Source organism: Mesoplodon densirostris, chromosome 18, assembly GCF_025265405.1.
Source record: "Mesoplodon densirostris isolate mMesDen1 chromosome 18, mMesDen1 primary haplotype, whole genome shotgun sequence".
In the NCBI taxonomy this organism is placed as follows: domain Eukaryota; kingdom Metazoa; phylum Chordata; class Mammalia; order Artiodactyla; family Ziphiidae; genus Mesoplodon; species Mesoplodon densirostris.
Window position 1 is genome coordinate 50,055,522 of NC_082678.1, and position 20,535 is coordinate 50,076,056.

General features: G+C 55.4%; 1 protein-coding gene across 5 annotated transcripts; it reads right to left on the reverse strand.

The window, feature by feature from the left end:
- Positions 1 to 217: 217 nt before the first annotated feature.
- Positions 218 to 18,079, reverse strand: ANKRD13B (ankyrin repeat domain 13B). 5 transcript variants are annotated; one of them, XM_060080377.1, is made up of 16 exons: positions 17,559 to 17,639; positions 15,795 to 15,855; positions 6,876 to 7,011; positions 6,617 to 6,741; positions 6,484 to 6,529; positions 5,734 to 5,877; positions 5,455 to 5,644; positions 5,312 to 5,378; positions 4,159 to 4,240; positions 3,374 to 3,438; positions 3,023 to 3,153; positions 2,772 to 2,929; positions 2,495 to 2,647; positions 2,214 to 2,377; positions 1,969 to 2,135; positions 218 to 1,581 (listed from the first exon to the last, which is right to left on the reverse strand). In XM_060080377.1, the coding sequence occupies exons 5-16, from the start codon at positions 6,506 to 6,508 to the stop codon at positions 1,344 to 1,346; spliced, it is 1,584 nt and encodes a 527-aa protein (XP_059936360.1). In that variant the 5' UTR covers positions 6,509 to 6,529; positions 6,617 to 6,741; positions 6,876 to 7,011; positions 15,795 to 15,855; positions 17,559 to 17,639; the 3' UTR covers positions 218 to 1,343. The 5 variants fall into 5 exon arrangements, with proteins under 5 accessions (XP_059936360.1, XP_059936358.1, XP_059936359.1 ...); XM_060080375.1 differs by lacking the exons at positions 15,795 to 15,855; positions 17,559 to 17,639 and adding an exon at positions 17,793 to 18,079 and having other exon boundaries at positions 5,455 to 5,590; XM_060080376.1 differs by lacking the exons at positions 15,795 to 15,855; positions 17,559 to 17,639 and adding an exon at positions 17,793 to 18,079 and having other exon boundaries at positions 2,059 to 2,135.
- Positions 18,080 to 20,535: the final 2,456 nt, after the last annotated feature.

Below are 20,535 nucleotides of genomic sequence, written 5' to 3' on the forward strand. Positions count from 1 at the left end.
AAGTGCTCAGTCTGTGCCTCCTACATGGGTGGGGATGCTAGACCCCCAGCCTCTGTAAGTGCCACCACCAGACTCCTGGGGGCCCTGACAAATGCAACGCTTGGCTCAGGACCCACCAGACATCCTTACTTCAGAGCCCTCCCCACACTGAGGTTCAGAAGGAACCCTCAACCCACAGATGGGCGTTCTTCCCCAGTAAAGGCAGGTAGGAAAAGCCTCGGGTTTGAAGCCTCTTTTATTTGTGCCTCAGAATCAGTCTGGTGCCCCTGGCATCAGGGAAGAGGGTGAGAGGAACAGCTTCCCTTTGTTGTTTTCTTCCATCGCTTTCGTGTCCCTTCCAAGCCTCACTGGCTGAGCCAGGAAGGCCAGTCCGAGAGAACCCAGACAAGGGTGTGCAGCGGGCCCCTGCCCCTGGCGGGGTCTGTGCTTCTCTGGGTGGTGGGGTGGGGCAGGGGAGAGCCGGGGGTTAGCACCATTGGATGAAGGGTTTTGGAGTCAGCCCCTGGGTGGGGGGAAAGTAGGATGCACAACCACAGAGGGCTAGCAGCAGCTGGTGGGAAGGGATGGATGGTGGTGCCAGGGCCCTGGGCAACCCCTGTGTCCAGTCTGGTGTTTGCCCCACGCCCACTATGCCCCCCCATTCGCCAAGACACCACGAGGGAGCCAGGCCTTGCCCAGACCTGGGGCCACCTTGGGCACCCTCCCTGCTCACAAAAACGTGCCTTGGGGATGGGGACTCCAACCTCTGTGGTCACCCAAAGAGAAGCTGGGACCACCCTGAGACCCGGGAGGGGTGTGGGGGCTGGGGGAGCCGGGCACCCCGCTAAGTGCACTTGACGCTGAAATGCCGGGGTCGGGGAGGAGCTGGGCCCTTGACGTGCTGGTTTGTGTCTAGGACGAAGCAGCCACACAGCACGTGGGGAGCTCAGCTGCGCCCCGGGGGTGAAGAGCGGAGATGCAAAGGCTTCACGGGCAGTGTCCTGGAGTGGGGTCAGTGAGCAGAAAGGAGGACCGGCCAGAAGGAGCAAGGGATGGAGACAGTGCTCCTCTAAGGACCGTCTCCCCCTCAAACGGCTTGGCTCCGCCCTTGGACCGGTCAGAGCCCAGGGGAGTGGGGTGGGGTCAGGATACAGCAAAGCAGGGGAGCCGGGCCGTGCCAGCTGCCTCCAGGAAGGTACCCCACGGTCGGGCCGAACCCCTCCCCATCTGGTGCCGGGTGCGCCGCTACGCCCCCGAGGCGGCGGTTCGTGTCTCCGGACTCAGCTCGGAGAGCGCGCAGGAGGGGCGACTCTCGCTCCGGGGCGGGTCCCGCGGGGCGTGGCCAAGGGGCCCGGCAGTGGGCGCTACTGCTCAGTCAGAGAGAGCCGCAGGATGCGCTCCAGCTCCTCCTCCTCCTGGCGCGCGCGCCGCCGCCGCTCCTCCTGCTCCTGCGCAGACAGCTCCATGGCCAGCCGCAGCTGTTCATCGTAGCTCCGGAACACGTGGCCGCCTTGGCCTGGGCGCGGGCTGGGCCGAGGGCTGGGGACGGACGCCAAGCCCGCGGGGGTTGTGGACTGGCGCTGCGGCGTAGGCGGAGCGCTCCTGGAGGCAGGTAAGATACGTCGAGGGCTCCGGGCGCATCTGCCCGTATGCGGGACGGGAGACGGTGTGGAGGCCCCGGGACAGCGCAGGCCTCAACACCCTCCAGTGGAGGTAGAAGCCTCCCTGGCTCCCTCCCACCCGGTAGGAGGTGGTCCCAGGTCCTGCAAAGCCCATCCTCCCAGTCTTCTAGAACCCCAGCCCCGACATTCTGTCTGGCGAGGGTCTGTGAAGGCTCTAAGGCCGCGTGTGGAGTACTGCGCACCCACCCCTGAGTCAGGAACAGGTGGTGGTGGTAGACGCCATCTTGAAACCAGTAGGGTCCCTGATGACGGTACCACGGTTCCTCTGGGCCAAGAGGGGTGCTCATGCGGCAGTGTTCATACGCACCGTGATAGGGCCCTGGTGTTCTCTGTGCACGTGTATGGGAGGTGGGGGAATAGGCGTCTCCAAACCCTCTCAGGACGGGCGGGCACTGACCTGTCCTGTCGGCGACCCTCGTAGGACATGGGGTGAGTGCCCGGTTTGCTGTTGGTTAGCGCCTCCCAGATGGTGACCTGGGCGGAGGCGGGGGTGAGCCAGTTAGCTGTGGCGGCACTGCAGTCCAGTGGCCCCGTGCGGCCGCGGGGACACACCTGGTCATACTCACTGCCCGCCTCAAGCAGGCTCTGCTGGATGGCGAACTGCAGCAGGTCGTCATCGTCGTCGCGGGTGGCGGCCTCTCGCTGGCCGCCCAGCACGCTGTAGCCGCGTGGGGCCTCGAACAACGCGGGGGAGATCTCGCAGCCGCGGCACGAGGCTGGGGGCGCCGGGCTGTGGGTCAGAGTGGACCAGACCTCCCCTCCCGGCCACTCCCGGGGAAGTGCTCGGTGGGGAGGGGAAGTGAGGGCGGGCTCAGGGCGGGACAGGGTCTCACTTGTGGAACTGGAGCTGCTGACACTGGAGGAGTCACTGCCTGGGGAAGGGGTCTCGCTGCTGGGGCTGCCTCGCACCAACGGCACCGGCTCATCGCAGCCATTGAGGTTCCCGAAGGTGATGCGGGCGTTGAGGATGTGGAAAATCGGGATTTCTGAGGATGCAGAAACCATCAGGCGCCACCACCCACTCCCTCACACCTTAGGTACCCACTCTTTACCTCCTCTAAGCCCCATCCTCCCAATTGCTGCTCAAGGGAAATGGGGGTGGAGCCTCACCAATCTTGACAGGGAATCCCGGAGGCAGGCGCAGGGTAATGAAATCCCGGAGCTTGGCAAAGAGTGCATTGCTGACGGCCATGAGGTCAATGATGGGGGCCACCTGCTCACACAGGGACAGGGGATGCTCCTCACACAGCCACAGCTTGGCCTTGAACCTGTGCCCCAGATCCCAAGGGGTGAGGGACACTGTAGAAGCCATGGCCTCCCAGCCCTGCCCACCCTTCCCCAGCACCACCATGGGACCTCACTTCTGTGTCTTGGTGGTCAGTTCCATGGGTCGGCCCATGTCACGGTTGCCAAGCTCAAAGTTGGGATTGAAGTACTCTTCTGCGGTGATGGCAGTGGGGTTGGCTTGGCTCAGAGTCTGAGTGATCAGGGTCTGTACCACACAGGGAGGGGCTTATGAGCCCTTCTCAGTCCCTGAGGCCAGGCCAGCCACTTGGTATTACAAGCCCCGGATCTGTTCCCCCGCCACTGTGGAGCTGACAGGGCCTTGGGCATTGTGGAAAGAAAGGAGTTCCCCACAGGGTGCCTCCCAGACTTCCTCCTGATCCCCATGCACACCCTTCCACGGAGGGGTACCCCTTACACACACTCACCCCATTTTGGGGGCCCCCATGCTGCTCAGCAATTCCCAGGAAGGACTGCAGAGGTGTCTTACAGCCTGCAAGAAATATGGCATTTCAGAGGACACTGCAGTCCTCAGAAGTGACAGCACCCAAGACCCAGGGAGGAGGCTGGTCCCTGGGGGGAGGGAGGATTGCTCACCCCCACCACACACCCCGGCACCTTCACCTGAAGGTGACTGAGGACTCCAAGGGGCAGGGGCAGGACCACCATAAGCACAGCTGGAATAAAAGTAGGCCTGGGGCTCAGGAGAAACTTCCAGAAGTGTTTTGGGGTATGCATGTGTATGTGTTTTCCTTCAGGTGCATCCACGTTAACTTCATTTTGTTCTCTTGTGAGGTGGGAATTATGTCTATCCACTTTAGACAGACTAACTGGTGCCTAGAGAGTCAGTCGTAGTATCAGTGGGCACAGAGCATCAGTGGCAGGGCCCCTGTCCTTCTGCCTAGGGTGTGTCCCACTAGACTAGAATGGCCAACAAACAGCGTACATGACATTCCCCCCTGCCCCAAATCCAATGCAGATATTAGTAATCAATTGTAGCATTCCTTCCTGTTGAGCCCAAATGTTGCCTTAGAATCTTAACAGCACTCTAGGCAACCACTACCAATCACTAGGATTTAGCACTTGAATTGAAACCTATTTGACTGAATAAACTATCCTGGCTCTTGCTGGGATGTCAGAGGAAATACTGATGGAGGCGCTTGAGTGGGGCTGGTTCCTCCCCCCACGCCCCCATCCACCTCTGCCTCATTACCTTTGACCTTGCCCTTGTGCTGTTCTGAAAGATGCTCTGTCCGTGTCCGGGTGATGAGCTCCACATTGGATGCCCCATATACCTGGGGACAGATGAGGAAAGGACTCACAGACAGCTTTGGGACCCCTACCCTGCCCCTAAGGGCGTTATGAACACTTCCTACAAGGAACGGTCAGGGGAGGGGGGTGCTGTCAGCTCCAATCTCCAGGCCTTTGGGCAAGTAATTATATGAAGTTATTCATTCAGTTCTCTTATTCATTCAACATTTTGTGAGGAGGCTTTATAAGCCAGGCACTGAGGCAGCCGTCAGGGATACAGTGGTGAACAAGCATGGCCAGACACGATCCTTGCCCTCTTGAGGCTCACAATCAAGAAGACAATGGACAGTAATAACGCAGTGTGATACATGCTCTAATGGGGAGAGCACAGGACTGTGGGAACAAAAACCAGAGGCCATAACCCAGCCTGTGAACCAGGGAAGGCTTCCAGGAGGAAACAACAATGACACAGAAACTTGCATTGGTTAGACCCTTCACCACATGGCCCCACATGGGTGATATGGGGGTCCCAGAGTGACTGCTGGGGGTGCCCCACAACAGTCTTCTTAGGGGTAAAGGCCTGGCTTTGGAGTCAGCCAGCTGGGTCTGAAGCTTGGCTCTGGGCAACCTTGTACTGGCCACTTAGTCACTCCAAGCCCCTGCTTCCTCATCCTAAAATGGGCCAGTTCCCTACTTCGTAGAGTTGTGAAGATTAAATGGGAAACGGTGGAAAGGGCTCGATAAACCTCTGTAAAATGGGAATAATAATAGCATCTACCCGAAAGGGTTGTCGTGAGGATTAAATGAGTGTGTGTGTGTGTGAGACATACACACGTATATACATAGACATGTGTGCATGTGTACATAGACACACATACATACATACAAGTACATACATTTAAAATGTCAGAACAGAGCCTTGAGCATGAACATAATATTCGGTGCTCAATAAATGCCGGCCATTCTCATCAGTTGCCTCTTAGTCTCATGACCTTGCCTCCACGCTGCATAGCCTCTGCACCTCCAAGGCCGAGAAAGCATGGTCAGGAAACCCCTGCCCAGCTCGCTATAGGCAAGAGTGTGGTGGGGCTGGCACCCGGGAGCTATGACCTCACCTTGGCTTCATACCCATTCACCATCTCGGTCTTCTCGCTGCGCCAGCCCAGGATGCCGGTCTTGTTCCTAGGGAAGCAGCGTGGTCTCGGTGAGGGGGCATCCACCGGGCTGGCTCCAGGCTTCCGAGGCCATGCCCACTCACCTCTCAAAGGAGATGTTCTTGGTGTCGAGCTGCGTGGTGACGACGGGTGCGGTGAGCCGGCTCAGCACCTGCTCCTCAGTGGGCTGGGCAGCAGCCAGCAGTAGCTCACGGTCCTGCCCAGCCAGAGCCAGGGTCTCTGTGTACACCACCCGGCGGTCGTGGTCAATCTCCATGACCACGGCGCTCGTGTCTGCCAGCCGCAGAATAGCACAGGGGGTCAGGGGTCTCAGGGGGCTGTCCCCAGGCTCCCCACCCTGCCCCATATCCCGCCTGCCTGACCTTGGCCCCTGAAGACAAAGCTGCGGTTCCCTCGCTGCCACGTCATGTGGTCAAAGCCCAGAAGCGTGGTGTCTACCCGAAGGTTCTGCCCACTCTTCCACACTTTGTAGGTGTCACTGGGGCAGATCTTGGACACCAGGGGCACTAGGTTGAAGAGAAGGTCAGAGGTGGCTTCAGTTTATCTGGCCCACCACCCTCGGCCACCTCAGAGCATGGGGGTCAGGGTCAGGAGTGTGGCTGGGAACGGGTAAGGGAACCGGTGGGAGAGCAGCCCCTGCCCCAGTTCCCCCCAACAAATGTAGACCACAGTCACTCAGAAATGAACAACCTGAGGCTGGGGACAGGCATGACTCAGCCACCACCAAGTCCCTAGTATCCACCATTTAATTCACTCACTCAACCTTTCATCTAGTCTTCCAACAAATATTTATTAAACACCTACTATGTGCCAGGCACTGGGGATACAACATTGAACAAGACAGGACCCCTGCCCTCTTGGAGCTCACCTTCTAGTAAGGGGTGACAAGTAACAAACAAATGAGCCAGTCATTACAAAGTAAAGGAAATAATAACGGAATCAATAGAGGCATTGAGGAAAGGCCTCAGGAAGAGGTAGCAATGAGCTGAGAGCTAAGAGGAGAGAGGAGCCATGGGAGAGCGATGGGAAGAGTGCTCTAGGCAGGGAAGCAGCAAGTGCAGAAGCCCTGAGGTGGGAGAGTGCCCAGAGAGGCCCCCGTCAGCCCCTCTTACCCCAGCTAGTGAACTCCCATTTCATCTCCACGTAGAAGTCCTGGGCCTGGAGGATGAAGAGGAGAGTGGCTAAGCCTGCGCTAGAGATAGTGTTCAAAGACCGTGGTGGGGAGGCTGAGAGGCTGGCCCTCACCTTGCGCAGCTTCTCCAGGAGCACAGGGATGCCTGCCAGCCGCTTCACCACCCGCTGGTAGTCCCGGTACCGCAGCACCAGCTGCACCAGCTCCAGGTCCCGGGTACTCACAGCTTCCTGAAGCACTGGGGGCGGGGTGTGGGCAAGAGGCAATGTCACACGGCAGGACCCTGCCTGGGGCTCCCTTCAACCAATCAGAGGTGAGGATATGATGCCGGGAGACCCAGGCTGTGGGGTAGGGGTGAGTAGGGGTGCCCACCTGTCCAGCCGCTGCGATTCTCCCTGCCCACATCTGCGCCGTGTGCCAGGAGCACGCGGGCACACTCGAGGTGCCCCAGGGTGGTGGCCAAGTGCAGGGGAGTCCGCCCACGGGGATCCAGCTGCTCGATGTCCACCTGGAAGAGGTGAAGAGGTCGCCCTGGTCACTTCTGAGGTAGCCCATCTAAGCCTAACAGCCTCTAGGCAGGCAGCAAACACCTAGCTGTCCTGGCTTGCCCATCTCAGAAGGCACTGGAAAAAATAGACACAATGAGCTGGGGTCAGGTGAGGGGAAAGGGGCTAGCAGGAGAGGGTGGGAAGTAACTCTGAGAAAGGGAAGGACTTCCTTTCCTGTCCACCTAGGTGCCCTGACTGGGTTCACTCTTCCAAGGCCCAGTAGTCTGCCTGTGAAGAGTAAGCCTGGGCCCGAAGTGTGGTCTAGAAAGACTCTTGGCCAGGGAGGGCACCTGAGACAGGACCTATCCTAGGGGTCCAAGACCACACCTTCAGGGCTTCCCTGGTGGCACAGTGGTTGAGAGTCTGCCTGCTGATACAGGGGACACGGGTTCGTGCCCTGGTCTGGGAAGATCCCACATGCTGCGGAGAGGCTGGGCCCGTGAGCCACGGCCGCTGGGCCTGTGCGTCCGGAGCCTGTGCTCCGCAACGGGAGAGGCCACAACAGTGAGAGGCCCGCATACCACCCCACCCCCCCAAAAAAAAGACCACACCTTCAGGAAGGGCCACCAATTTAGATCATTGACATTATCCCTGAGAGGTTTAGCAAACAGTTGGAGTAATACATTGATAAGAATGAAAGAATATGTTCATGGTATAACTTCAAACCCATGTCCTGTGCCTATGGGACACTATGTATTAACATTTTTTATAAATACTATTATTGTTTTGTGAATAACACGATTATATTACATGAGATTTTTTTTTTCTTTTTAGAAGATTTGGGGGAAGGCGTTTATTTATTAATTTATTTATTTTTGCTGTGTTGGGTCTTCGTTTCTGTGCAAGGGCTTTCTCTACTTGTGGCAAGTGGGGGCCACTCTTCATCGCGGTGCACGGGCCTCTCACTATTGCGGCCTCTCTTGTTGCGGAGCACAGGCTCCAGATGCGCAGGCTCAGTAGTTATGGCTCACGGGCCTAGTTGCTCCGCGGCATGTGGGATCCTCCCAGACCAGGGCTCGAACCCGTGTCCCCTGCATTAGCAGGCAGACTCTCTACATGAGATTTTTGTTGCATGATAAAAGCATATGTTTGTTAAACATAAATATTTAGATATATTTCAGGAGACTAGGACTCCTGCTTAAATATGTGAACTGACCACATGTATGTAACTCCTTTTCTCCTCTCCAAAACTTGATTAAAATGCCAGGAAAAGGCTTCTACTCCAATATGATGAGATAACTGATATTACCCTCCGACCAAACAGAGAAAACTATTGCTTCAAAATACATGAAATAATTGTTTTCAAACATTAGGCAACAATTAGTCCAGGACTGTGATCCCTGAAGTAAGAGAAACAAACAAGGTGGGCTCTATGATTGCCTAAGTTTCTACTTGGAGGAATATTCCAGACAGCAATTCAGGTAGGGTAATCCCCAGCAGAGCATGGTAGTCTTGCTGACGAGTTAAGGAGAGAGGAGTTCAGGGAGGCTGAGGTAGCTAGAAGTTGCAGGGCAGAGTTCCAGGAAGAAGTGAGCTATGTGGAAAAAAAAAAAAAAACACTCCAGAAATCTGCATATGGTCCCTTTGAATCTTTGCTGAATACTAAACTTCACATGTGTAGAGTGAAACTCAACAAAACCAGGCAGAAAAGGAACAATAGGCTGGTAAATTCTCAGCTCACCCATGGCAGGGAGACATTCAAGCTCCAACCTGCTAGAGTAGAGAGTCTTTGTTGATCACCCAGGGTATTCAAGAGACCCAAGAAGGGTTATACCTTAGGAGTAGGAATCCTATCCCAAGAGAAAAGGCTCACCCAGACCTAATCTAATAAAGATAAAAAATAAGCTCCAAAAGATCAAACTGATTTGCAAGTAACTTAACTTAGGCTGCCAGAACAAAGTCTAACGCTCTCTAAAGGAAGACAACAATATCCCAGTGCTTAACATCGCAACATTTACAATGTCCAACATCCAGTTAAAAAAGACTAGACATGCACAGAAGTAGGAAAATATAAAACCCATAATCACGAGAAAAATCATTTAATAGAAACAAAGATGAATGGCTCGATATGCTCAAAAGTTTAAAGAAAAACACAACATTCACAGGGAAAGAAATGGGAGATAAAAAGTACAATATCTGAAATGAAATTTTCACTGGATAGAATTAACAGTAGACTAGACACTACAGAATAAAAAGAAAATCAGTGAATTTAAAGATACAGCAACAGAACTGTACAAACTGAAGAACAGAGGAGAAAAAAAGTATCGAAAAACATTCAAACAGCCTCAGCAATCTGTGAGACACTATAAGGCATTCTAACATATGTATAATTGGAGTCCACAGGATAGGATAAGGAAGTGGAGGCATAAGACAAATTTAAAGAAATAGCCAAAAAATTTCCAAATTTGATTTTAAAAAAACTACTGTAGTAAGTTGAATGGTGGTGCCCCCACAAAATATAGTCTACGTCTTAACTGCTAGAACCTGTGAATGTGACCTTATTTGGAAAAAGGGTCTTTGCAGACATAATTAAGTTAAGGATCTTAAAATGAGATCAGCCTGAATTATCCAGGTAGGCCCTAAATCCAGTTTATAAAACACACACACAGAGAAGTTCCATGTGAAGATGCAGGCAGAGACTGAAGCTATGCAACCACAAGCCAAGGAATGCTTGGAGCCGCCAGAAGCTTGAAGAGACAAGGAAGGAGTCTCTCTCCCCTAGAGACTTGGGAAGGAGTGGAGCTGATACCTTGAATCTGGGCTTCTAAAATGATGAGAGAATAAATTTTTGTTGTTTTAACCCACCCAGTCTGTGGTAATTCGTTGCGGAAACTAATACAATGATAAATCCACAGAACCAAGGAACTCAATGAATCCCAAGGAAGAAAAACACCAAAAAACCTATGCCAAGGCCCATCATAATCAAATGCTGAAAACTAACGATAAAAAGAAAATCTTAAAAGCATTTTAAAAAAATTTTTATTTGAGTGTAGTTGATTTACAGTGTTGTGGAAAGCATTTTGAGAATTGAGACACGCTATGTATGTAAGGACAAATGTAGGAAATACTACATACTTTTCATCAGTAACCATGCAAGCTAGAAGACAACAGAATGAAATCTTTGAAGTGCTGGGGGAAAAACTGTCAACCTAGAATTCTATATCCTGTGAAAAATATACTTCAAAAATGAAATGGGGGGGGCTTCCCTGGTGGCGCAGTGGTTGAGAGTCCGCCTGCCGATGCAGGGGACATGGGTTCGTCCCCTGGTTGGGGAAGATCCCACGTGTCGCGGAGTGGCTGGGTCCGTCAGCCATGGCCGCTGAGCCTGCGTGTCTGGAGCCTGTGCCCCGCAGCGGGAGAGGCCACAACAGTGAGAGGCCCGCGTACCACAAAAAAAAAAAAAAAAAAAAAAAAATGAAATGGGGGAATAAAGACTTTTATGGACAAACAAGAGCTAAGAGAATTTATCACCAGAAGACATGCAAGAAATGTTAAATGAAGTTATTCAAGTAGAAGGAAAATGATACCAGATGGAAACTTAGATCTATACAAAGGACTGAAGATTGCCTCAAAAGGTAAATGTGTGATGGACTTCCCTCGTGGTGCAGTGGTTAAGACTCTGCGCTCCCAGTGCAGGGGGCCCAGCTTCGATCCCTGGTCAGGGAGCTAGATCCCATATGCATGCTGCAACTAAGAGTTTGCATGCTGCAACTAAGGAGCCTGCCTGCTGCAACTAAGGAACCCGCCACCTGCCGCAACTAAGACCTGGCACAACCACATTAAAAAAATAAAAGTAAATGTGTGAGCAAGTATAAGAATGCCAATAAAATATTTAAAACCCACAAGAAAGTGGCTGGGGCATCACAATTGACTTAAGGGAACAGAAGGTACTAGAACCCAAGCATTCACAGAGGGAAACCCCAGTGGTTAGCAAGCTAGATTCCCCCCTTAGCACCCTTGACAGGTGTAAAACATGCAGGCAGTGGGAACAGCAGGGGTGGGAGAAAGGCTCAGGACTGAATACAGGGGGGTCTGGTTAAAATTCAGAACCCCCTCCCCAATCTTGTAAAGCTGGGAGATGCCCCCCTTCGTCTCCACAGGATGCCAAGGGTTTATTCTTTATAGAAATGGAGCTTCAGATGTACTAAACTCGGACATTGGTCTGAGGATGAGGTCATGGGACTGAAAACTGGTGAACAGTGAAAGCCCAGTCCCTTCCCTGCCTCAAGTCCTGAACCCCTGGCAGCCAGACTGCACATAACACTGCTCCATCCTATCCCTAGCAGGAGACTGGAGAATTCTTTCTTGCAGAAACTAGAGGCACCACAGACCTCTGGGTACAGAAATTTGGGGATCCTAACAATAAGCAGGCCAATCATCTTAGAGCAGCACCCATTTGTTAATAAGCTCCACACCCCCATCCTTAAATATGCCCCAAGAGCCGAGGGTGACTGGACACTTGAGGAAAGCTGCCAACATGAAAGATACCAAAACATGCAAATAGATGCTAAAAACCCAGAGGAAACAACTGTCAATGCAGGAAACAGAAGAAAAAAAAATTTGGCGGGCGGGGGGGGGGGGACAGTAATTTACACCCTGAGAAAAATATGAAAAGGAAATTGAATTCATGAAACAAAATGGGACATTCTGACCTGTGACTTCCTTCCCTTGCTTTTTTTTTTTTTTTAAATTAAGGGTACTTTAATTAATTTATTTTTGGCTGTGTTGGGTCTTCGTTTTTGTGCGAGGGCTTTCTCTACTTGTGGCAAGTGGGGGCCACTCCTCATCGCGGTGCGCGGGCCTCTGACTATCGCGGCCTCTCTTGTTGCGGAGCACAGGCTCCAGATCCGCAGGCTCAGTAGTTGTGGCTCATGGGCCTAGTTGCTCCGCAGCATGTGGGATCTTCCCAGACCAGGGCTCGAACCCATGTCCCCTGCATTAGCAGGCAGATTCTCAACCACTGCACCACCAGGGAAGCCCTCCATTGCTTTCTTTATGCCAGCCATACCTGGACAGCTTCACCTGCCCCAGTTCTCCCATCACAGTAAACAGCACCTCAGTTCACCCCCTTTCCAGGTAAGAAACATTAGGACTGTTTTTATCTCTTCTTTTTCTCTCACCTTCCATATCTAGTCCATCAGTAAAATTTGACCTTACAGGCTCTACCTTCAAAATAGATCCAAAGTCATCTTAGTTTTCACCACCTTCAGGCTACCCTCCTGGTCGTGGCCACCCCATCTGTCACCTAATTCCGCCCACTCTTGGTTCCTTAGGTCTGTTCTTCACAGGGCCCATCATAGGTGCTGTCATCCTGTGAAATATTCCTCAGATCCTGACGCCCCTTAGCTCAAAATCTCTCCATGGCTTCCCATCCAGTTGAGAAAAGAATCCTGGATGTCTCTTTGAACTCACATGCTCTCCCATCTCTCCAAGCTCCACTCCTGCATATCAGCCTTCTCCGGAACCATCTTCTCCTGGGTACTAGCAGCCACAAAGCTGCTTCTCTCACTTCATTCAGGCCACCGCTCAAATGTCACCTCCTTAGAAAGGCTGGTCCTGACAACCCATCTCAAATGTCAGTTGCTATTTATCTGTCTATTGTCCCTTATCCTGCTCTAGTTCTCTGCCAACATTAAACTGCTTAGTTATTTTTTCATTGTCTCCCTCTCCTAGACTGTAAGCCCCACAGAGGGACAGTCTATCTTGTTCAGTGCTACATCCCCAGTCTCTGGACAGCATCTGGCACATAACTGGTGCTTAATAAATATTTATTAAACAAATGCATAGATGACTTTTTAAGGGACATGGGGAAGGAAGGCAAGGCAGTAAAGTGTAAAATTGATTAACCAGTAAATACTTGTAGAGGTATAGTGCTTATAATTATGGAGGCAAATACCAAAACAGCCTAAAGAGTTCAAAGTGGTTGTGCCTGAGAGGAGTGGGAAAGTAGTGAGGGCTGCTACCTTCTAGCAACAGTTAAATATTTTAAACATGAGTGGGAACTCCTTTGTCAAAAATAAAACATTTAAAATAATTCAGATTTATATAATTTTTATAACCCTGTGTTGGCATTTCTTCATTTTTAAATATACTGGGAGCCTCAAAAAAACCCCCAAAACTGTGCCTGGCCCCTGTGAGTGGCCCCCCTGCTGCTCCTCTACATGAGCTCCCCAGAGGGGAGGGGAGCCTCTTACGGGTTGAGCTGGGCCCCTCAGGGTCCGACCTGGGTGGGGTCCTGAGTCCTGGGGTGGGGGTGATGCAGGATCCATAGACCCTGAGCTGGCTGGGTCATGGAGGGTGTCAGGAAGAGGCCTTCCCATAGGGCCGCAGCCCAGCCACCCATGCCTCCCACCGGCCCTGCCCCAGATGCTGCTGCTGCTATCAAGGCCCCAGGGAGCCAGCAGGGCCTGGGCCCGGGGCTCCAGATGCCACCCGCCTCCTTCCCCCTCAGGTGCCCCAGCTCCAGGCTCCACAGAGAGGCTGGCACTGCCTGCCGGGCAGGGGTGCCCTCCCTGCCCCCACTCCACAGGAGCTCTCCCAACTCCCCAGAGTCCCCAAGGCACCACTGTCTTCCAGGGCCAACATCAGCCCTGCATACTGCCAGCCGAGCCCCAAAGAAGTTCCCCCTCACCCGTCCAAAGCTGGGCCTGCAGGGGAAGAGGCACCTTGCTGGGGGCCCAGGTGGGAGAATTCATTAATTTCCTCGGCAAAGGCCTGCTGCTATTTAATTGCTGGAATGAAAAGGTTTCCCATGAAACCCAATAGCCAGCCCTCCCCACCAAGAGAATGGAAACTCTGCACCCCAGCTGGCCTCAGCTGGAGCCAAAAGCAGGGGTCTTTCGAGCTTAGGAGCTGGGGCTCCCTGGGCAGAGTCTCCCTGCTTCCACTCAGGCACCTGCCTGCACGCACACACACACACACACACACACTTGTACAGGTACCATAAGGACACACACTCTTACTCCTGCATCCACACTCACTGTACATGTGCATCCCTAAGTGTACAAGCACATGTGTGCCCAGCTGCCCTCTGGCCTGCAGGCCTCTACTCATGTAACACACGTATTTGCCAGCGCATTTGCACATGCACACTCCTTGAACCCACATGCACTAGCAGGGTATTTTTCAAAGTTGTGTAGCATTAGCAGAGTCCTTTTGTTAGGTGAAATCTTATAAGAACATACCAAATGTATAGACTAAACACAGGTGCTGGAGAAGTAAGGTGAGGGGCCCAGAGCCTGGGGCCCAGAGCCTGCTCAGCTTGCGTCTCCTTTCCTTGCCCCGCTCCATCCCCCAGCCCCAGGGAAGACAGCCAGAGTCTGGTATGGCCACTGCTCCTCTGCTGTCCCACCAGGCAGGCCTGAGCTCACTCAACGGGGGGAGGGAAGCAAGATGCTTCCCCAAGTGGAGTTGGGCCAGTGGGGGTGGCACCTGCTGACTCCCCCTCCGCCCACGCCCTCCGCCCACCCCCTCCATCCTGCCCCACACAGCCCCTCCCCCTCATCCCAGACACATTGATATTTGGTTTCTAGGGTTTGTGGCTCCCTCTCCTGAGCTTCCCAACTCATCAGCTGTGGTGACAGCCCATACCCAGGACTGCCTACTTTGCGAGGAGAAGGGATCACAGGTGCTCCTGGACACAACAGGTACTTTGGGCGAGGCAGCCTCTGTCTGAGTATCCAGGGGCCCCACGATCCCATCTCACCTGCCTCTAGGTTAGAAGGATGAACCGGGGAAAGCAGGAAGGAGGACCATGGTGGAGGCAGCCGCCGCCGGAAAAAAGAAAATGTTTCTCTAGGACCACAGTCCAGCCCCCTCCAGAGTGCCTGTTACCTGGGAAGAATCCTGCTCTCCTTGGCCCTCCCACAGGGAGCTATTCAGTCTAACCTCCACCTCCCACCCCCAGGGAACACCAGGGACGCATGACTCCAGAACCAAGGCCATGCCCAGCTGTCTGGACCTCAGGCCTCGTGCCAGCCAAGGGGGAACTGGCACATCCACTACCCTACAACACCCTGCCCCCTCCCAACCTGGCAGAGCAGGTGTGTGGCAGGAAGCAGGGCACCCAGCAACCATTGTATTGCTGGGTATTGGCTAGGGGTGATCATGGACCCTTCCCTTCACCAAAAAACACCCGCTGAGCACCTCCCATCTCCCCGCCCCTCCCTGCGTCCAGGCCCCATGAACCTGCTCAGAAGCCTGCTGTGCCATCCCCCTCGTCCTTGGCCAGCATTGCCCAGCCTGCCCACGGGGGGGCGTCTGCGGGGCTTTCTTGGGGTGAAGAAGAGGCAGCTATGACGAGTGAAGACCAGGGAAACCCAGCTGCTGTGTGTTTGAGGAAAACGCAGCTGTTTTCTGTGACGGTGGGTGCCAGAAGGACCAGAGACCAGGGACCCCCAGATGAGATGCCTGGTGTCTACAGGGTTTCATTAGGATGTTAAGTGGCTGCCCCCAGACCCATCACCTGCAGAAAATGGCTGGGGTGGGCATCCTCAGTTCTCCCTGGGAGTCTGAGGCCCTGGGGACTGAGCAGTGCACATCTGGATGCAAGCATCACTCTGGGTCAGTCCTGGAGTCGAAATACAGCCAGGGGGCTCTCCCACCCAGACTGACCGGCATTCCCCTTCTTGGCACCCCTGACTCCCTTATGGTTGAAGAAGGGTTTAATATCAACCAGTGCCCTATATTCTCCCTGGCCTGGATCAGGGCAGGCAGTATCCGTTTCAGGAAGACAAAAACTCACCAGGGTGAGGGGATGAGTGGGTGGGGATGGGGTGAACCTGGTCCCTGGTTTCTGTGGCAGCCTGAGGGGAGCAAAGAGGAACACACTCAGTGGTCCAAACCACCCCTACCTGCAGCGGGTTCCAGTGCTCCCCATCCAGCCTCACCCCAGGAAGATGACTGCTGACCTGAGGACTGTCAATCAGAGAGGCCTGGGTGAAAAAGCCTTTTCTTCTAAGGCATTCTGCCTCTCTCCAATCTCTGCAAGAAAAGGACCACCCACCCCTTGGGCAAGGGAGTGTGACTGAGGTGTTCTGGACATTCAGCCACTAGCTATCTGCCTAAAAATTCTTCGACCAACCGTCAACCATCCCATTGGGAAGTTCTTCTCAGATCATACTTAAATCCCTCCAGCTGTAACCTCTATCAGAGGCTTGTCTTCTCTTGCCCTCAAGGGGAGGAAAGCAGAGAAGAGCCAGAAGAGGCTGGACTGTTAGCACCCTGCACATCACACTACTTCCCTGTTCACACTTGCTTCACCAGAACAGGGTTTCCTGGAGGGCATGGGCTGTGCCTGGTTTGGTCATCTTTGTCCCACAGGATCCACCACTCTGACCTCGCTTCCTTTACCAGTGGCTGCAAACCACTTCCTTTATGATGGATAAACAGAGACGTGGTCTGAGGAGCAACCTGGAGCATCCTTGTGGAAGCAGAGGTAGAATGAAAGTGGACACCCCGACCAGAGATGGAGGCTCAGGTCACCCCAACACTTCCTGGGACTGCTATGCAGAGCTGGGTGCTGCACTGGTCTGAGGGCTCAGTGGTGGAATTCAGAGACACACTCTGACCCTCACTTTGCTGACCATCTGGGGATGTCCTGCTCTCCACCTCACTCTTCCCTTGGGAAGCAGACAGCTCCTTAAACTGAACTTCCTGTGACTCAGGAAGTGGCCCTCAAAAGGCATATTCCCAAAGGGGCAATGCCTTAGCAAACCACTCCCAGCCCATGGCCCCAGGATCTCAGATCTAGGCCAAGTCTGCAGGCCTCAACTGGAGACAAACCAGGGCAGGCTGGGCCCAGCTCTCGCTCCTGCCTCCCCACCCTGGAGGGTTAGTCGTCCAGGCCACGAGTGCCTACCTGTGTCTGAAGGCCAACGGCAGAGTTGGGAACTATTTGTGACCTGTGCCTGCCTGCCTGCCTGCCCTGGGCCTATAGAACAGCCAGGAGGCCCCATCCCTTACCTTATCTTCTTGGAGGCCACCGCCCAGCCAAAGCTGGCTGACCCACCCATTCTCACTGACTAGAGGAACCTGGTAGCCTGCTCTGTGTGCAAACTCTCAAATCTTGCCAGGGGCCAAAGGGCCCCTCGCTTCCTCAGCGCCTAGAAGCCAGGCCCCAGCACCAGAGGGCAGGAGAGCGCCTTTCAGCACCTGGACAAGGCCCTTCAGGGCTAAACCCAAGAAGGTCTCTTTACTCCCCACTCCTGAGCCGGGTCTGAGGGATCCAGGGGCTCTGCCCAGTCGGAGCAAACAGATAAGCGCTCATCGTGAGGGTAGAGGGCACTGGGTGGGGCTGGAATATCTGGGAGTGTCACAGCCTCTTTGATCCTTGACCCGTGACCCACTCCCTACGCAGGCCTTGCCCACCTCCGCACACTAACGCGGGAGGTGTTGCTGCCGAGCTGAGTGGGGCGGACTCTCCTACCGCGTGGAACACAGATGGAGCCGGCAGCCCCTCCCCGCAGCCCTCACTGCCCCCGCGGAGGAGGGGCACGGCGTCCCCTACCCCAATCTGGGAGGGTCCGGAGCACGTGTGGGCCGCCAGTCCGGGCCGGAGGGAAGCGGGCGGGGGCCGCTCCCATCACCCTCTCCGGGTCAACAGCACAAAAGCGGCGGCTGCGAACAAAGAAGCGCTGCAAACTCGCCAGGGGGGCGGGACAGCCCGCGCCGCGCCCCCTCCCCAAGCCGGGCGGGTGTGCCCGGCCATGGGGTCCTCGCGGCGCCCCGACGGCGCTCTTACCTGGCCGGCGAGGACCTCTTTCTCCAGCTCGCGGTGGCGGTTGTGCCACACGAGGTAGTGCAGCGGGTACTTGCCCTCGGGCCCCTTTTTGGCGGAGGCGTTGGCGGGGATCATCGCCCGCTCCTCATGCCGGGGCCGCGGCGCCCGGCCCGGGAGGAGGGACCGCGCCAGAGCCAGGGCCCGGAGCCGCGGGGCGGGGGGCCAGCGCTGCCTGCTCGCAGGGCTGCGGCTCGGGCATGTGCTAGCGGCGCCGGCGGGCGGGGGTGGCGCGCCCGGAACGGTGCGGGCGGTGCGGGCCGCGGGCGTCCTCGCGAGGCGGCGGGTGGCGCGGAGAGGCCCCCACCCGCCCGGAGAGGGCGCGGGCACTCGGCGGCGCGGCGCGGAGTCGCGCCTCGCCTCCCACACCCCCGCGTACAAAGACGCTGCTCGGCCGAGGGAGCAGGCGCCCGCAGCGGGCGCGGGGGCGCACGGGGCGAGGGCCCCAGGGACGCCGCCGCCGCCGCCGCAGGGACGCGCGCCCGCAGCTGCATAGCCCGGCCCTCAGCCCGAGCGGTCGGCTAGGGATGCGGGGATGCGGGGGAGAGAGGAGGGGGACGTGGGTGCCCTGGGCAGTGCTTGTTATAACTCGGCCCCGCGGCATCATGGGGCTTGTAGTCCGCCTCGTGGAACTGGGGGTGGCGAGCGGCCGGAGAGGGTCCCGCAGTGGTCCCCTGATTCACTGAGAGAGTGGGGAGGGAGTCAGGCCTGGCCGGAACGGAGGCAGTGTCCTGACGCCAGTTGGACTGGGGCGCACCGCCACCCGCTGGCATTTTGCCTTTTGCTGGGGAAGGAGGGGGTTACAGGCCTTGCTCAAGCCTTAGGGGTCGCGGGAAGGTGTGGCCTTCAGGATTGAGTTTGGGTCCTAGTGGAACGTGAGCAGGATCCAGATTCCAAGAAAAGAGTGACTGATGGGAGGAATCCTGAGAAAGGTGCGGGGCGTTAGTGCCAAGGGTCACTGGAGCAACCAGGAATCTGGCACCTGAAATATTGCATAGGAGTCTTCCCTGCCTTCTTTTAAAATTAAACTCCATCTTCCACATTTGACGTTGGAAAGAGAATGTCTATTAAGGCTGGGAGAACAGACCCCTCCCCCCATACGCTGTCCTCTGCAAGGACCAGAGTGGGGCTGGGCAGAGACAGCAGCAGGTGGCAGCTCCCCACCTCCACCCCATGTGGTCCCCTCTGGAGAGGAAGTGACTGATTCCGGAGACTAACTCCTTCCTGAATAACCCCAGGGCAGAGAGGTCTTTCCAGAAGGGTGCCTGCAGGCGCCGTGATAAAAGTGCAATTGCCCTCTGGGGCAGCCTATTGCAAGGGCTGGTAGGACCTGGTGTGGATAGGGACTGGGGTGTCTGAGAGAACCTGAGTTTGAATTCCTCCTTACTATCTGCCTGGCCTTAAGCAGATTGCTTAAATTTTCTGGTTTCTCGGACCACTCACCTCTAAAATGTGACACTAAATACTACCTCCTCTGGTGAGCTGAGGATAGTGACTGCCCTGGAAATGGCGCATCCCTCCCCCAACCCGGCGGACTGGGACAGGTGGCGGGACCAGGCACAGTGCCTTCTTGAGCCCACCTTATAACAAGACAGGAATAAGGGATTCCATACCAGTCCTACTTAGAACAATCCAGGAAACATTTTTGTGGGAGGTGCTAGCAAAAGCTTGCAAACTCTCCGAGCCTCTCTCAGGTTTCTTTGTGTGGTCTTCTGTCCTTCCTCCTCCACACCCTGCAGTGCCAGGCCACGGCGGGAAAGGATGAGGGAGAAGTGGACCGCCTCGCCCCTTTCTCCAGGCTGGGAGGAGCCAGCTGGCGTCTCCCGCAGCCGGAGACCGCTGCCCACCTCCACCACGAGGGGTCAGCAGAGTGTCGTGGCTGCTGCCAGAGTTGGGGAGGAGGCTGGAGCGGGGAAGGGACGGCTAGGAGTGGCCGGGAGAATGCCTGTACATTTCCTCATTAAATTGTTTTTAGAGTGTTTTTGTGATCTCTCTAACTGCCCTGCTTCCTGAGGTGGCAAAGTCTCCAAAGGGAAATTCTGAAACCCTTTTATCTCTAGCCCCAGGCCCAGAAGCTCGTCTGTGGCGGGGCTGGTGGCTTCGGGAACAAAGTTTGGAGAGTGGATCCCTGCTTCGGCCACTCCCAGGTAGTCCCAGGGCCAACCAGGAGATGGGGCTAGCGGGGTGGGGGGAACGGGGTGACTTATCCTTCCTCCCCTGAAAAGGCTTGGAGCTTAAGGAGGCGGGGAGCTCAGCCTGGATTGGGGCGGGGGGGCTATCCTCTGGGCAGCCGGAGTTTCTCTTTTTGCCAAGCGGCCCTGGACTCTAAACCCAGGTCGCTTTTCCTCCGGCCTGCGCGCTCCAGCTGCCACGTGCTCGAGACGCGCCCACACAGCAGAGAAACAAAGACAGCCAAGCAATGGGGTTGCCAGCAGCCGCCTCGACTTCTAATAAATGAAATTCCATAGCTGGGGGTCGATCGGGGGTGAACGGGCGGCCACTGCTCGTGGGCTGTGCGCCCAGTAAGAGCGGCCAGGCCGCTCCTCCCATCGCCAGGGATGGGGCCACCAAGCCCACGGACGGACTCCTCGGTGGAGTGCAGCACAGGGCGGCAGGTGGTGTCCTCCCTCCCCCCGTCCCCCCCCCCCCGCGAGGTATCTTAGCTCGCAGAAACCCTGCCAGAGGAGCTGCTGGCTATGGGGGGAGG